Below are 15491 nucleotides of genomic sequence, written 5' to 3'. Positions count from 1 at the left end.
CCGCGGGGGATTGGTGGTTGCCTAGCAACCGGTGGTGCCAAACACTGGAGCTCAGAGCGCGGGGCGCGGAAAGCGAAGCGGGAAAGGAGGTAAGGGAGCTAGGGAAGCGGGGGCGCCCCCTTCCTCCGCGCCGGACCGGGGTACTGATCGAAACCAAAGGCGATCATCCTGCGGAGGGGAAGAAAGGGGTTCGGCGGGGAACCGGACCGACCGCAGCTCCTCCCACGGGGCCCTCCCCGTCCCGCCTCCCCCTCCAACAGTAGGCGAGGGCGGAGGGGCGGGAGGGCGTGGCGGCTACCAGACGGGGAGGGGGCCTCCCCCCAGCTCCCCAGTGCCACCAGGCACGCGTCCCTGGAGAGAGAACAGGGCTCCTGCCCTTAGATCCCCCACGGGGATCCCCAGCCTGGGGAAGACAGGAAAGGAAGCTCAACGAGGCATGGTTGGCTGGGGGCAGGTGTGGAAACTGCATTAAGTGCTATTTTTTTCTGCCATCCTCCTACCCCCCCCAGGCATTTGGCACTTCACACACACTTCGAGGCTTCCGGGACTCCATTATTCCTTTTTACCTGCTCCAGGACCTGCAAGGTCCAGGGGTTTGTGTCCGCCCGGGGACAGGAGGGAGGGAAACTTAGTTAATGCCTCACACAAAGTTGAGTAAAGCAAGGGCTGTCTCCAAGCAGGACAGGGCTCAGAGCAACACGGACAGGAACAAGTCCTGCGCAGGAGGCGTGTGTCTCCTGAAAGGTCTCTCGCAGCAGTGTTTTCCCTCTGCAGGTGGTGTCTGTGAACAGGCCTGGGGGTTTCTGACCCTTCTGGTTTCTGTGCCATGGCCACGCTGAACGTCAAGCCTAGTCAGCGCTTCCGGCTGCCCGACTGGCACACTAACAGCTACCTGCTATCCACCAATGCCCAGCTGCAGCGAGAGGCTTCCCATCAGATCCGCCAGGAGGCCCGGGTGCTCCGGAACGAAACCAACAAGCAGGTTGGGGACGGGAACTCAGCTGGGTGGGCAAAGGGATAGCTCCCAACCCCTTGACACCCTCTTTATGTGGCCCTGTCTCTCTCAGACTATTTGGGATGAACATGACAACAGGACTCGACTGGTGGAGAGGATTGATACTGTCAACCGGTGGAAGGAGATGCTGGACAAGTGTCTGATAGATTTAGATGCCGAGATCGACGCCCTGACACAGGCAGGGAGCCAGGACTGGGTGCCCGGGGGCTGTTGCCAAAACCTCCCCTCCTTCCCCACAGCTGGGTTGAGAAGCCCTTGATGGAGGGTCATGAGTGACGTGTCCATCTGAGTCACTGGCCCCCTGCTAAAGTGGGGACAAGCGCTACTTCCCCATGGATGACTCCACCAGCACCCCCACCCCCTCTTTTCTTTTCTTTTCTTTTTTTTTTTTTTTTTTTTTTTTTTTTTTTTTTTTTTTTTTTTTTGAGGCAGCGTCTGGATCTGTTGCCCAGGCTGGAGTGCAGCGGTGTGATCGCCGCCCACTGCAACCTCCGCCTCCTGGGCTCAAGCGATTCTCCTGCCTCAGCCTCCTGAGTAAAGTAGCTGGGACTACAGGTGTGCGCCATCATTCCCAGCTAATTTTTGTATTTTTAGTAGAGACGGGGTTTCACCATTTTGGCCAGGCTGTTCTTGAACTCCTGACCTCAAGTGATCCACCCGACTCGACCTCCCAAAGTGCTGGGATTACAGACCTGAGCCACTGTGCCCGGCCGCGCCCTCTTTTCTAGATGAAGGAGTCAGCAGAGCAAAACCTACAGGCCAAGAACCTGCCTCTGGACGTGGCCATTGAGTGCCTGACCCTGCGGGAAAGCCGGCGAGACATTGATATGGTGAAGGACCCTGTGGAAGATGAGCTGCATAAAGAGGCAGAGGTCATCGAGGCCACCAAGAAGGCCTTGCAACAGAAGGTCAGCCAGGCCTTGGAGCAGCTCTGGTAAGGGAGAGGCAGGTCATCCGCGTGCTCATGCGCCCCTGGAGGCCGTGTGCCTTCAATGTGGAACACAGGTATTGTGGATGAGAAGCAACTGGCTCTCGTGCTACATTTTGGCCCTCTGGTGCCTGTGACAGAAACCACTAATCAGTTGTAGCACTTTTCCCACTGCCTGGACATGGGCTCAGAATACTTCTCACCACCCTGCCCTGGGCAGCCGGTATCCACTGATTGGAGGCATGAGAGGTGACACCCATTTGCTACCACCCCTGAGTAGCTCCTGTGAGTGTGTGTGTACGAGCCTTTGTGAGCGCAGCTACATCCGTGTGCCCCGCAGGTGTGAGGTCTCATGGGGGTCAGCATTTTCACTGGATTTTCATCCTGCAGGTGTGTAGGGCACGTGGGGTCAGCATTTTCATCCAATTTTCATCCTGCAGGTGTGTAGGGCGTGTGGGGGCAGCATTTTCATCCTGCTGTGCTGCTCTTGGTCTCAGCGGCTGAAGCTCCATTGTCTTCTGCTGGGAAGGGTCACCCCAGCCTCCTCTTCCTGTGGTGTCCCCTTAGTACGGTGAGGCCTGCCTCTGGCCCTTGGGGGATGGTCCTGATGGAGTCTGCGCTTTCCCCAGCCTCTTGCAGGAAGTCCGACAGCAGCTCAACTCCGACCATCGGGGCAAAATGGAGACACTAGAGATCGACAGAGGCTGTCTCTCTCTCAGCCTCAGATCCCCAAACATCTCGCTGAAGGTTGACCCCACACGAGTCCCTGATGGGTAAGAAGAGTGTTTCAGCCAGTCTCTTCTCCTCGCCTCCCAAGCCACACCCTCATGACCCCCATTTTCCCTGCCACCTGCAGCTCCACCACACTCCAGCAGTGGGACGACTTCAGTCAGTTCAACAAGGACCGAGCGGAGGCTGAGATGAAGGCGGCCACAGAGCTGAGGGAGGCCATTGCTCTAACTATTGCTGAGGTGACGGGCCACCCACAGCTAATGGATGGTCCCAGTGTGCGCTCAGCCCTTATCTTCTGTTCCCTGCTGTGCACGTGGCCCCCTGCCCCTCGCTTGAGTAATATCCTCAGGCAGCCCTGAGTGTAGACCCTCCCCTTGCCCTGTGTTTTCTCTTTCAGACCAACAACGAGCTTGAAGCCCAGAGAGTTGCCACGGAATTTGCCTTCAGGAAGCGGCTGCGGGAGATGGAGAAAGTGTACAGTGAGCTCAAGTGGCAAGAGAAGAATGTGAGCGCCTCCCGGGGCCTGGACTTCCTGCGGCCTGGGATGAGGAGCCGCAAGCCCCCGCCAGGAGGCAATGGACCGGGCGCGCACGTGAGTCCAGCAGGTGGAAACCAGTCGCTCTGTCCCCTGCAGACCTTGGAGGAGATCGCTGAGCTGCAGGAGGACATACGGCACCTGGAGGAGGATCTGCGCAGAAAGTTCCTGAACCTGAAGCTGTCCCATACCCGGCTAGAGGCCAGAACCTACCGGCCCAAGGTGGAACTCTGCCGGGACCAGGTGAGACGGTGTCCCAGTGGGGCACGGGCCCCCTAGCCAAAGTTTTCTCATATTTCTGATGGAGCAAGGGCACTGCTGTCACGGGGCAGCACTCAGGTAAAGGACAGTGTGGCTGACTTGGAACTCCCAACCCCTCTGCCTCCAGGCACAGTACGGCCTCACCGACGAGGTTCACCAGCTAGAGGCAACCATCGCTGCCCTGAAGCAGAAGCTGGCGCAAGCACAGTACGTCTGGGGAGTGGGCGGGAAGAGCAGTGAGACGCTGCCCACCAATGGGGCCTCTTGCTGCCTGCTGGCTCCCTGGGCAGCGCTGTCTTCCTGACTGAAGGCTGTGCACGCAGCCCAGGCCTCCCAGCCTCATGGGGGCTGGGGGGTTGTCAATGTCCTTCCCTAGGGACGCACTGGACGCCCTGTCCAAGCACCTGGCCCGGCTGCAGGCTGACATTGCCTGCAAGGTCAACTCCATGCTGCTGGACACCAAGTGTATGGACACGCGGCGCAAGCTGACCGTGCCTGCTGAGAAGTTTGTGCCTGAGGTGGACACCTTCACACGTACCACAAATAGCACCCTGAGTCCACTCAAAAGCTGCCAGCTGGAGCTGGCCTAGCCTTGGAGGACTGCGGGAGGAGGGCAGGATTGGGTGGGCAATGGAAGCGGGGAGGAGAGAATGAATGGAATAAATGCAAAGGATCTCAGGCCGGCTGTTTTCTGCCCCACTGTATGTAGCCAGCAGGGAGAGGGTTCTTGGACACCCTCCTGTCTATGGAGGAGCAAAGATGGGGAACACCATTCCCCCGAACTCCATGTACCAAATCCAGTTCTTTCCCTCCCTTCAGGGCACCCCTCTGTGGGCTGGGTCAGCACTCCTGGGCTCCAGCAGCGCGGCCTCTACCTGGCTGTGTCCCAGTTGGCCCCTGGTCCGCCCTCCTGATGCTTAAGGGAGGCCTACAGGGGGCAAGGGCCCGGTGGGAGGGCTTGGGGGTGGTCCCGGCCTCGGTGGGGAGGGCCGGCTGGGGGTGAGGAGTTAGGGGGGCTCGCCTGCGGAAGGCAGTGTGGCCTGCAGTGATCCAATGGTCTGGCTCAGTGCCCATCCCCCGGGGACCCCATAGTGGCCTTCCCTCCCAGTTAGCCCAGTGGTGAGGAGCGGAAAGAACCGGGACTCAAAGCACAGGCTGGCGGGAACTGCGCGGCGCCGCGACTCCGGGCCGCTGGGCGGCGCTGTGGACCTGGCGGCGGAGCGGAGACTCTAGGCCCCGGAGAGCGCTGCCGGCCGGGAGCAAGGAAACTGCGAGGGTGGCACCGGAAGTGGCGAGCAGTCTGCGCGCGGATGGCGGCAGCGGCGATGGCGGCAGCGGCCGGTGGAGGGGCTGGCGCGGCCCGCTCCCTCTCGCGTTTCCGAGGCTGCCTGGCTGGCGCGCTGCTCGGGGACTGCGTGGGCTCCTTCTACGAGGCCCACGACACCGTCGACCTGACGTCAGTCCTGCGTCATGTCCAGAGCCTGGAGCCCGACCCCGGCACGCCCGGGAGTGAGCGGACAGGTGGGCGGGGCCGGGCGCAAGTCAGAGGCCGTGCGGGAGGGAGGCCGAAGGGGCGCGGAGCCTCCGGGGGCGACGGGTCGGGTGTGCGCGGGGATGAGGCTGCCGAGGGCACCGGGGCCAGAGCCGGATGACCCGCAGACAGCTTGAGCTCAGCGAGTGCCAGTGCGATCTCCGGCCTTAGGCGTCTCGCCCCGAACATCCCGTGCTCATGGCGTGGCAGTACCGGGGCCTCAACCGTGCAGGGTGTGGATAAACCCATCGTAAGTTGAAAATACCTGAAGTGGAAAGTGCGCTTTCAGCTTAGACAACTGTTTTATCTGGACGCAGCCCCATCGGACGTCGAGGATTCTATGAATGCGTATCAGCGTTATCAGAAAGCCGAAAAAAACTTAAGTTGAATCATCCTAAGCCGGGGACTGCCTGTCCACCCTTGCCGACTTGACCTGTTTTTCCCGGTTCTCTAGAGTCAGTACAACACCAGCCCGTTCTCCACCCCGCAGGGCGTGCTTTGGAAGCCTGACTCTAACCGCGTCCTCCCCCCGCCTAAAACCCTGCTGTGATTTCCCATTACCCTTACTACAGAGCTACATTCCTTAACGTGTCCGACGTGGTCCGGCCCTCCCACACGTCTGCAGTTTCGTCTTCCGCCAACCTTGGCCTTGCTTTCTGCTCTTCGGTTCCTCACACCGTGATTCTTCTAGGCCAGGCGTTTGCATGTGTTGTCTTGCCTGTAAAACTCACTTCCCTTCCCTTGTGCGCTCAGATCCTGGCTCAGGTAGCAGGTGTGAGGTCAAGCAGAGGAGGTGAATCTTCTTGGAGAGCAGGTAGCATAGTAAGAAGAAAGGGCCATGGTCAGAATCCTGGAGAACACCGGTAATGAAGAGGGAGGGAGGGAGGGAGGGGGCTAGGGAAGGAAACAGTTTGATAGGAGAAGCAGGAGTGGCTATCAACGAAACCTAGGAAAATAATTTCAAGATGAAGACACTGGTCACTGGTGTTGTGCTACAGAGAAGTGAAGTAGAGGGAGATCTGCATCCAGAAACTATCATTTTCAATCTGGGTATGGTGGCACACACCTGTAATCCCAGCTACTCCGGAGACTGAGGTGGAAGGATCATCACTTGAGTCCAGGAGTTCGAGACTAGCCTGGGCAACATGACAAGCTCCTGTCTGTACAAAAGAAAGACAAAACAAAAACAGAAAGACTGGAGCTGCAAGGATGGCAGCCACAAGAGGATGGAAGTTTTCATTCAGAAATCAGCAGATAAAAGCGTGATGTAGGCTGATAATAAATACATAAAATAGAAAGCAGCAGGACTGACTTGGAATAAAGAATTGCTGAAAATACCAGTGCTGGGATCCTAAGGCTTCCCAGGCCCACGAAAGTGAATGGGAGTGAGAAACTGACTTGAGGTCATTTTAGATGTGGTGACTCTAAAACACGAGTAGGGGCTGGGTGCTGTAGCCACAACTGTAATCCCAGCGCTTTGGGAGAGGCCACTTGAGCCCAAAAGTTTGAGACCAGCCTGGCAACAGGATGAAGCTCCGTCTCTACCAAAAAAAAAAAAAAAAGCCAGGTGTGGTGGTGTGCACCTGTAGTCCCAGCTACGCAGGAGGCTGGGGCAAGAGGCTCCTTGAGCCTGGAAGGTCGAGATGGAGTGAGCCATGGTCGTACCACTGCACTGCAGCCTAGGCAACAGAGTGAGACCCTGTACCAAAAAAATAATAATATAAACTAAAATAAAAGGTGAGCAGGGCCAGGCACAGTGGCTCATGCCTATAATCCCAGCTCTTTGGGAGGCCAAGGCAGGAGGATCGCTTGAGCCCAGGAATTCAAGACCAGTCTGGACAACAGAGTGAGACCCTGTCTCTACAAAAAATAAAAGTAGCTGGGTGTGATGATGCATGCCTATAGTCCCAGCTACTTGAGAGGCTGAGGCAGAAGGATAGCTTTAGCCCAGGAGTTCAAGACTGCAGTGAGCCGTGATTGCACCAGTGCACTCCCGTCTGGGCAACAGAGCGAGACTCTGTCTCCAAAAAAAGCAAAAAAACAAACAAAAAAAAAAAAACAAAGGTGAGCAGGAGGCTCTCATCCTCCCTCCTCTCCCCACAGAAGCCTTGTACTACACAGATGACACAGCCATGGCCAGGGCCCTGGTGCAGTCCCTGCTAGCCAAGGAGGCCTTTGACGAGGTGGACATGGCTCACAGGTGAGGGGGATGGTCCTGGGCTGGGGCAAACCAAGTGGGAAAGTTATTGCACCCCTTGACCAGAGGAATGACATCTGTGCATGTCCGTGCCCCCACCCTCCACAGGAGCCTGTGTCTGGCTGGCACAGCTTCCCAAGCTAAAACAGCAGCACTGCTGGTGGAGTCTCCTTAGGCCCCCGAGGCTTTCTCTTTTTCCAAACCAGCCTCGATTTCTTCTCTCCCAACCCTTAGAGGCATCTTGTAAATCCCAATCCTGTCTCCCCTTCTGTTCCCTAGATTTGCTCAGGAGTACAAGAAAGACCCTGACAGGGGCTATGGTGCTGGAGTAGTCACTGTCTTCAAGAAGCTCCTGAACCCCAAATGTCGCAATGTCTTTGAGCCTGCGCGGGCCCAGTTTAACGGGAAAGGCTCCTATGGCAATGGAGGTGCCATGCGGGTGGCTGGCATCTCCCTGGCCTATAGCAGTGTCCAGGATGTGCAGAAGGTATTCAGGGCGGGCTGGCTTCTGGGCTGACCCCTTCCTCTTCTGCAGCAGGGCTTCTGTGACAGCAGGTCTCTTCCTCCCTAGTTTGCCCGGCTCTCGGCCCAGCTGACACATGCCTCCTCCCTGGGTTACAATGGCGCCATCCTGCAGGCCCTGGCTGTGCACCTGGCCTTGCAGGGCGAGTCTTCCAGCGAGCACTTTCTCAAGCAACTCCTGGGCCACATGGAGGATCTGGAGGGTGATGCCCAGTCCGTTTTGGATGCCAGGGAGTGAGTATGGGGCTGGAGGTGTGTGGTGTGGGTATGTGGGTGATCCAGGGGGCCTCTGGCATTGCCGCAAACTGAAACCTTCCTTCCTTAATTGCAGACCCTAGGGAGGCATGGGCAGAAGCCCCTTTATCTTGTCTGTATTTCAAGCTCTCAGCGTCCCAGAGAACAAAACAACTTGCTCCCCTCCAGCCCTCTCCCACCTCTTGTCAGGGCACCTGTGCCTGGCTGGCAGCCTGACCACATCCCTGCTCGTTCTCACATGCAGCCCCCTCCCCTGCCCGCGCCGCCACCCTGCTAGCTCTGACCTCCCTGAAATCTCCCCCAACCCACAGGTTGGGCATGGAGGAGCGTCCGTACTCCAGCCGCCTGAAGAAGATTAGAGAGCTTCTAGACCAGGCATCGGTGACCAGGGAGGAAGTGGTGTCTGAGCTAGGTGAGTGGGTCTGCCTGGCATTGTCTCTCCCTCTGTCGTCCTTCAGGGTCGGTCTTGGGCTCAGGGGAGCATGGAGTCATGCCTGCCGTCACATTGTACCCTGGGCTGCTGTGACACACAGAGTCAATGGCAGGGTTGAGCTCAGTGCTTCTTGCTGTGAAGCTACAGCACCGTCAGCCTTGTGGATCAGTGTCCTCAGAAATGGCAGCTGGCCACTAGTTGTAAAAATGTTGATAATGGATTTTATTTATCTGGCATCTATACTGGGCACTGTGCAGAATGCTTCGCAGACACAATCTCGCTTCATCCTCACAACAACCCTGTCAGAGAGTTGCTAACGTTACTCCATGCCTGCTTAAGGAGTTGAATCTGGGAGCAGGAAGCTTAGCGGTCCCCTAGGTAACTCTCCCAGTTACGCAGCCAGTATGTGGTGGAGCCAGAATTTGAGCCCAGGAGGTCTAACTGTAGAGCCTGAGATCTTAGTCACAGCCTGCTTGAAGCCAAGAGTGCTGACTTGTGTCAAATGGTAGGAGGCCTGGGGATGCATGGAGCCCCTCTAACCTGGCTTCCCCACAGGGAATGGCATTGCTGCCTTTGAGTCAGTACCCACCGCCATCTACTGCTTCCTGCGCTGCATGGAGCCAGACCCTGAGATCCCTTCTGCCTTTAATAGCCTTCAAAGGACTCTCATCTATTCCATCTCACTTGGTGGGGACACAGACACCATTGCCACCATGGCTGGGGCCATTGCTGGTGCCTACTATGGGATGGATCAGGTGCCAGAGAGCTGGCAGCAAAGCTGTGAAGGCTATGAGGAGACAGACATCCTGGCCCAAAGCCTGCACCGTGTCTTCCAGAAGAGTTTATGAGGGCTACAGCTGTTGGGGCTCTGCCAGGTCCCCTGGGACCAACTACAGCTCCAGTCAGAAACCCTGAGCTTCCTTGAGTGTGGCTCCCCACTTTTCCTGCATTGTGGAGCTGACTGAGTACACCAGTGAGGCTGGGGTCTCTTAAGGGGAGGTCACTGGAACAGCGAGCAAGGGACTGGTGCCTCGCTGGTACTGAGTCTCTGGTTTGCTGCAGAGCCGTAGGACACTCCCGGCTCCTCAGTAGGACAGACAGACCCAGGCGGGTTTATTTTGGAGGGGTACTTGTGGCATTTTCCTGTATTGTCTTGGACATGGGATGTGGGGAGGTGGAAATGATGAGCAGTAGCATAATTTCTCCCTGTTGGGTTTTAGCCAGTCTGCCAGCAAGCGCATCCTAGCAGGGTCCCCGAGCAGCAGGTTGTGTGGATGAAGGGACAGGCACTTGCATCCAGCTGATCTAGGTCACACCTGGCTCTTGGCTGCCATGTGGCTTATTAACAGCTTCCAGTGGAAGTCGCAATAAACAGTTTTTGGTAAATCTCACCACTGTTTCTTGTTTCTCCTGCCCTGAATGGATTCTGCCCTGCCAGCCTGATATCTGAAGACTAGTGCCTTTGTCTGCGCTGCACTGTTGTAGAAGCTGGGGCCTCAAGGCCATGAGCCACTGTGTTGCCAGGCACTCCAGCTGGCTGCGTGTTCAGCCAGGAAGGGCACAGCAGGCATGGTCTGGTGGCTTTTCCTGTTAGAGATCACTCAGAGTGGCCCAGGCTGCTGGGCTGAGTGCTTTGCCAGAGGCAGCAGGTAGGGAAAAGCCAGATTTTTCTGTTCTCAGAGCCTGACTTCCCCAAACAGGAGCTAGGCCCAGCTGGGCCAGGAACAGGAACCCTGTAGAAGGATCCAGAGGGCCCTTCTGTCATCAGACTACCAACCTTTGGGTGGGGAGGGCACCATCACAGGGGCACCAGGTGGACTGAGTGCCGTGTGCCTCCTCCTGTATCTTGGGACCAATCGAAAGCCTTTCCCTGCAAGGAAGTTTTACACAGCATGTTTTTAGAGATGGGGTCTCTGTTGCACAGGCGATCCTCCCACATGGGTTCCCAAGTGTCTGAGACTAGCATCCATTCTGAAGAAAGGAAAATTGAAAGGGGAAATATGCCTCCCCTCAAACTCCAGGGACATTCCCTGAGCATCCAGCCTCAGTGGCTAGCCAAGCAAGCACAGCCTGCAGCTGCCCTGCGGTTTCAGCACTGTCGGGCAGATCTGTTTTAGTGAAGATAGGGTTCTGGCTAGGCTGAGGACTCTTCAAAACACAGATTGCTTCAGGTCTGCCACCCAGAGCCCCAGCGCCAGGGACAGATCTTTCGTGGCTGAGCGTGGTAGGCTGTGAGCAGGTGCTTTCCGCCCAGGACAGCTCCCCCGGCCTGTCTTCAGCACTGGGCCTGACACTAGCCCGGCCCTTAGGAGCAAAGATTCATGATTTCATTCATAATTTGTATCAGATGTTGAAACTTGGCCCTCGGACTACTGAGCCAGCCGTCATGCTCCACTAGCCCTGAGAGCTTGTAGGAATATTCCAGTAAAGATTGAGCCATCGCCCCCAGCTCTAGCCACTACCTGCCTTTGGTTTCTTAAAATGCCTCCTGGCATTTGCCTGGCGCATGGCCTCAGCAGCTTATGAGCATCAGGCATTTCTGATGTGGTAGTGACAGAAATCCAGGTTAGGGAGCTGGTGAGTGCATGATGAGCCCCAGAGAGCTTCCTGGACACCTTACAGAACCCAGAGGCTTGAGATACCTCTGCGTCAGTATCGGTTTCAGCACAGTGCTGTTTTATACAACGGGTTTTATTGAGGATGTGTCAATACAGTTAACACGGTTGCTTGTCTTTTCAAAAAGAAGGTCCATTTTCTTTGATTCCCAAGTGCATTTTTCCTGAATCTTCTGTGATACAGGGCACATGATAGGTATTTAGAGAGCTAAGCTTCCTATACCAAGTTAGAAGTGAAACGACTAGTGGAAAACATTTAAACTTTAATCTCAAAAAAGGAATCAATATAAAAATGCACAAGGTAATGTCGTTTTCATAGTTAAAATCTGACATTGTTTATCAAAGCTAGTCAGTTAAGTGGACATCTGCAACTCAAATCCCATAAACATTTTAGAAACGCCAACCACCCCTCCTGAAAGGTTTGAGGAATGAAATTTGGCAGAAGCTCAGCTGTGAAATAGCTCCCATTTATTTTCTTGGGACCCTACTTAGTTCTGTGGGCTCCCACTGGGAGCTGATTAATTTCTGCCAGTCAGAACCCATCCCTAACACATCAGATCATAGTGGCTTTGACCTAGGGAAGAAGAAAGAGGTTGAGCAAAGAACCCCCACCAGGTATGGTTTGAGAGTCCTTAGTTGGTTTTCTTGGGCGTTAGGTAGTAAGAAATCCACCAGGAACCCCAGCCAAAACCTTTTCAAGTGTCACTTGGGCAGATTTGGGTTTCCATTTTTCTTTTTGAAGCAAACAGCCTGCTTTGTTTGGAGAAGTTGTGGGCAGGGGAGGAGGGTTGGCAAGGAGCCTGAAGGAACCCACTGCTCAGCCAGTCAGAAGTCAGCAGCCATCCTCCATTTTCAACATGGACCGCCTGGACACGGCCAGACTTGGAGCAGTGCAACGAGATCACAGACCGAATGACCCCAGTTCACACTTGGTACAGGGGGTGGGGCTGGCCTGGCGAGGGCCGAGTGTGAGGCCCTGCAGCTGCAGGGAAAGTGGCCATCTTTCCAAGGGCAGGAATGTCCACCACTCCCAGCACTCATCTCAGCCTTACCACTCAGCTTGAACTAGGGACTGAGGGGTTGGGAGGGGCATCCTGCCTGTTTCCTGCAGAGGAGCTCTGATTGGGGAAAATGGCAGAAACGTCCAGAGCCAACTCATTCCAAAGGGACCTGCTGGCACCCTTTCTTTCCCAGCCTTAGCCTCCTGGGCCCTAGTCCTGCTTAGAACAGGAAACTGGAATCAGAGGGTGGGAGGAGAGGAAGCCCCCACAGATGAACCCCTCTCGTACACACATACACCCACCATATGGTTCTTATTAAGGAAAAGCAAGTGGGAGCCGTCTTCATCCCCCAGCTCGCATGCACCCTGTTCAGAGGGCCAAACGAGAGGTGCTGTGCCGTGGGGATACCTGGCTTGGGGTGGCAAGGATCCTCTTATAATTTTGTATGAGAAAACCAGCCCGGCCCGCAGCAGGTCGAAGGGGGAAAGGGAAGAGTGCTCACGTTTGCTGATGGTCGAGTCTGCCTCCGCCACCATCTGCACTAGATACTTCTAGACACTTCACAGAGGTTGATCTTTCTGGCCTGTAGGTGTCCCAGGGGCCTCTGTGCTGCCCTCAAGCTAAACAGCCAGAGCTGGTGGGCGCAGCCCAGGAGAGACGGGGATGAACGTGAAGAGCTGCCTCCTGCCCCAGGTCTGTGCCCCAAGCCCTCACAAACTGCCTTCCCCATGGCTGCCACTGGAGCAGTGAAAGGGGGTTGCCCTTTCCCAGGACAACAGGCACTGTGTCCACCACGGACATGTCTGATGCCACAGCATCACCATGGGGGCTGCAGCCCGGGCAGGGTGTCCACAGTTGCCACCTCGATGGTCCCCTCTTCTCCCTTTCCCTTGGAGGGAGACCCCACAGTCCTTAGTCCACTGTCATATGCTGGAGGTCCCAGGGGGAGCTGGAGCCCCAGCCAAAGGCTGTAAGGGAGACCGTGCCCCATTCCTCCAGCAGGTGCCATCAGGGAGCCAGTGGGAAGGGCTGTCTCCCCAGGTGGCGGGGTGGGGAGTTCAGCTCCCTCTCAGCTCCTTCAGGGCCCAGCAGAGGCCAGGACTCACAAGGGGCTGGGCTGTGTGCCCCAGGGCCCATGGGGTGCAACCCTGACGCTGCACAGACATTTAGGGGAAAGAAACTCAGGCCAGCCCCTTCCAGAAACAATATCTCAGCCTGCATGCAGGGAGAAAGCAAGTCAGTCTCCTCGGGCCAAGGCCACGGCCGCCTCTGTTCAGCTTTTGTTTTTTTTCGGGAGGTTGTTTGTAATTGAAAAGGTCGCTCTACCACTAAAGAGGAGGAGGCCAGGGCAGCAGGGCCCCCCGCGGGTTATGTGGGGCAGAGCAAGAATCCTGAAAAGGAGGAGTGGATGTACTCCGTGGAGTAGAGGCCGTTGGCCTGGTCCGACGGCATCTGCACCCAGACCTGGTCGTTGGGCCGCAGCTGGAGCACGGCCCCGCCAGACGCCTGGTCCAGGTAGCCCTTCTTGTACTCATCGTAGGTATAGGTGGCCGGCACATTGTTCTTGTACAGGGCCACCCACACATTGGTGCCCTTGACGTGCACATGGTAAGCAAAGTAGTAGACGCCGCCCACAGGGCAGGTGAAGATGCCAGTGGCTGGGTTGTAACCGCTGTGGCCATTGTAGAGAGTCCGATCAAATTTCACCGGCATGCCCGAGGCGGGGAAGGGCGAGGTGAGGACCGCAGTGAAGGCTGGTGTGGCATGGGCAGACAGCTCGCCCAGCCCAAACTGTGGCTTGCCCCCCTTGCCCAGCACGGCACCCTCCACACCGCCGTTGGGCAGGTGCAAGCCTGCGATGCCAGTCTCATCGAAGGCCCCAGGGGCACCAGGGGGTCCCGGAGGCCCGGGAGGCCCGGGAGGGCCTGTGATTCCAGGGGAGCCAGGGACCCCTGGGGGCCCCGTGGGCCCAGCCGTGCCAGGTTCCCCTGCTCTCCCCTCTCCAGGGGGCCCTGGCAGGCCTGGTTCACCCTTCAGGCCCGGCAGACCTTGGGGCCCAATAGGGCCAGCTGGACCCTGGAGTCCTGGGATTCCTGAGGGACCCCTCAGGCCAGGCTGCCCAGGGAGCCCCAAGTCACCTTTCTGCCCCAGGGCTCCTGCCACCCCTGGTCCTCCAGGGCGACCTGTGAAACCCGGCTCACCCTTGGGCCCAGTTGGTCCAGGGGGTCCATGGGCCCCAGGAAGTCCCCTCTCACCTGGGAGCCCTGGTTTCCCAGCCAGGCCACTAGGCCCCTGGTCACCTCGAATGCCAGGCACTCCTGGGGGTCCTCCAGGCCCTGCTTCACCCTTAGGCCCAGGGGGCCCACGTCTGCCAGGAAGTCCTGCAGACCCAGGAAGTCCAGGGGGACCCCCAAGACCCTGTGGGCCCTGCTCCCCTGGTTCCCCATCCTCCCCTGGCTCACCCCTGTCCCCCAAGAGTCCTGGGACCCCAGCTGGGCCCCTGTCCCCCTTGGGGCCTGGCAGTCCTGGCATCCCATAGCCAGTGGGGCCTATCAGCCCAGGGGGGCCCCGGGTCCCTGGCTCCCCTTTGGCCCCTGATGGGCCCTGTGGCCCTGGCAACCCTGCTGCCCCTGGGACTCCCACACCGTCTATTCCAGGGGGTCCTTTTGGGCCCACAGCTCCTGGCTCCCCCCTGGGGCCTGGAACTCCAGGAGGCCCAGACTCACCCTTGTCTCCTGGGGCCCCAGGAAGCCCATCCAAACCGGGTTTGCCTAAGCCAGCTGGACCAGGGAGGCCAGGGGGGCCAGGGGCACCCCCCTGCCCTGGGGCCCCAGGCAGCCCGGGCTGGCCCACTCCATTATCCCCCTTGAGGCCTCGATCACCTGGGGGCCCAGGCTCCCCCTGGGGCCCTGGTTCCCCCTGGAATCCTGGGGGCCCTGGCACCCCCTGGGCACCTGGTTTTCCAGGGATAGTAATGCCTGAGGGGCCTGGGAGGCCAGGGGGTCCTGGGGGCCCCCGGAGGCCCTGGTCCCCTCGTATTCCTGGCTCCCCCCGAAGCCCCGGCTGCCCTGGTGGCCCGACCTTGCCAGGGAGCCCTGGGGGACCAGCCTTGCCCATCCGGGAGAAGCCAGGGGGGCCAGCAGGGCCAGGCTGCCCATGGAGTCCTGGCTTTCCCGTGCCTGGTTTTCCTGGGAAGCCAGGGGGGCCAGGGGGACCCCGAGGCCCGGGCTTCCCGGGGGGGCCGGGCTCTCCCTTCAGGTCCATCGGCAGCAGCGGTAGAGGCATTTCTGAGAAAGAAAGAGAAGCGGGCAGTCAGGGGCCTGAACTGTGGGGACAGAGGACCCCATCTACCCGTTCCCCCATTCCAGTTTGAGGTACATGGGAGAGAAAGAATGGGGCTTCCCCTCCCTACTCTCATGGAAGACGGGGTTTGGGGATGGTCCAGGGCCCATCTTGGGGGCAACAG

At 57.9% G+C, this 15491-nt stretch overlaps 3 protein-coding genes across 8 annotated transcripts in view; 2 read left to right on the top strand and 1 right to left on the bottom strand.

Moving 5' to 3' along the window:
* The first annotated feature begins 32 nt into the window (after positions 1-32).
* On the top strand, positions 33-4149 carry TEKT2 (tektin 2). Of its 3 annotated transcripts, none has more exons than XM_055254962.2 (10): positions 33-89; positions 775-982; positions 1068-1193; positions 1744-1949; positions 2573-2716; positions 2800-2914; positions 3073-3180; positions 3310-3453; positions 3599-3678; positions 3848-4149. In XM_055254962.2, the coding sequence occupies exons 2-10, from the start codon at positions 827-829 to the stop codon at positions 4059-4061; spliced, it is 1293 nt and encodes a 430-aa protein (XP_055110937.1). In that variant the 5' UTR covers positions 33-89; positions 775-826; the 3' UTR covers positions 4062-4149. The 3 variants fall into 3 exon arrangements, with proteins under 3 accessions (XP_055110937.1, XP_055110935.1, XP_055110936.1); XM_055254960.2 differs by lacking the exon at positions 33-89 and adding an exon at positions 125-259; XM_055254961.1 differs by lacking the exon at positions 33-89 and adding an exon at positions 344-454.
* A 582-nt stretch (positions 4150-4731) lies between these two features.
* Positions 4732-9800, top strand: ADPRS (ADP-ribosylserine hydrolase). 2 transcript variants are annotated; one of them, XM_055254964.2, is made up of 6 exons: positions 4732-4992; positions 7106-7202; positions 7479-7686; positions 7771-7955; positions 8288-8388; positions 8965-9800. In XM_055254964.2, exons 1-6 carry the CDS (start codon positions 4782-4784, stop codon positions 9255-9257), a joined length of 1095 nt encoding a protein of 364 aa, XP_055110939.1. In that variant the 5' UTR covers positions 4732-4781; the 3' UTR covers positions 9258-9800. The 2 variants fall into 2 exon arrangements, with proteins under 2 accessions (XP_055110939.1, XP_063483995.1); XM_063627925.1 differs by having other exon boundaries at positions 4746-4992; positions 8288-9800.
* Positions 9801-11084: 1284 nt separating this feature from the next.
* COL8A2 (collagen type VIII alpha 2 chain) overlaps positions 11085-15491 on the bottom strand; it is a 31082-nt gene continuing 26675 nt past the window's right edge. For all 3 annotated transcript variants that reach the window (XM_055254957.2, XM_055254959.2, XM_063627914.1), the window contains one exon: positions 11085-15312. In XM_055254957.2, coding sequence (XP_055110932.1) covers positions 13394-15312 — 1919 coding nt within the window. In that variant the 3' untranslated portion in view covers positions 11085-13393. The remainder of the gene's footprint in view (positions 15313-15491) is intronic.

This window comes from Symphalangus syndactylus, chromosome 12, assembly GCF_028878055.3.
Source record: "Symphalangus syndactylus isolate Jambi chromosome 12, NHGRI_mSymSyn1-v2.1_pri, whole genome shotgun sequence".
NCBI classification, from domain to species: domain Eukaryota; kingdom Metazoa; phylum Chordata; class Mammalia; order Primates; family Hylobatidae; genus Symphalangus; species Symphalangus syndactylus.
Note: the sequence above shows the minus strand (reverse complement) of the source record. Positions and strands in the feature narration are given on the sequence as shown.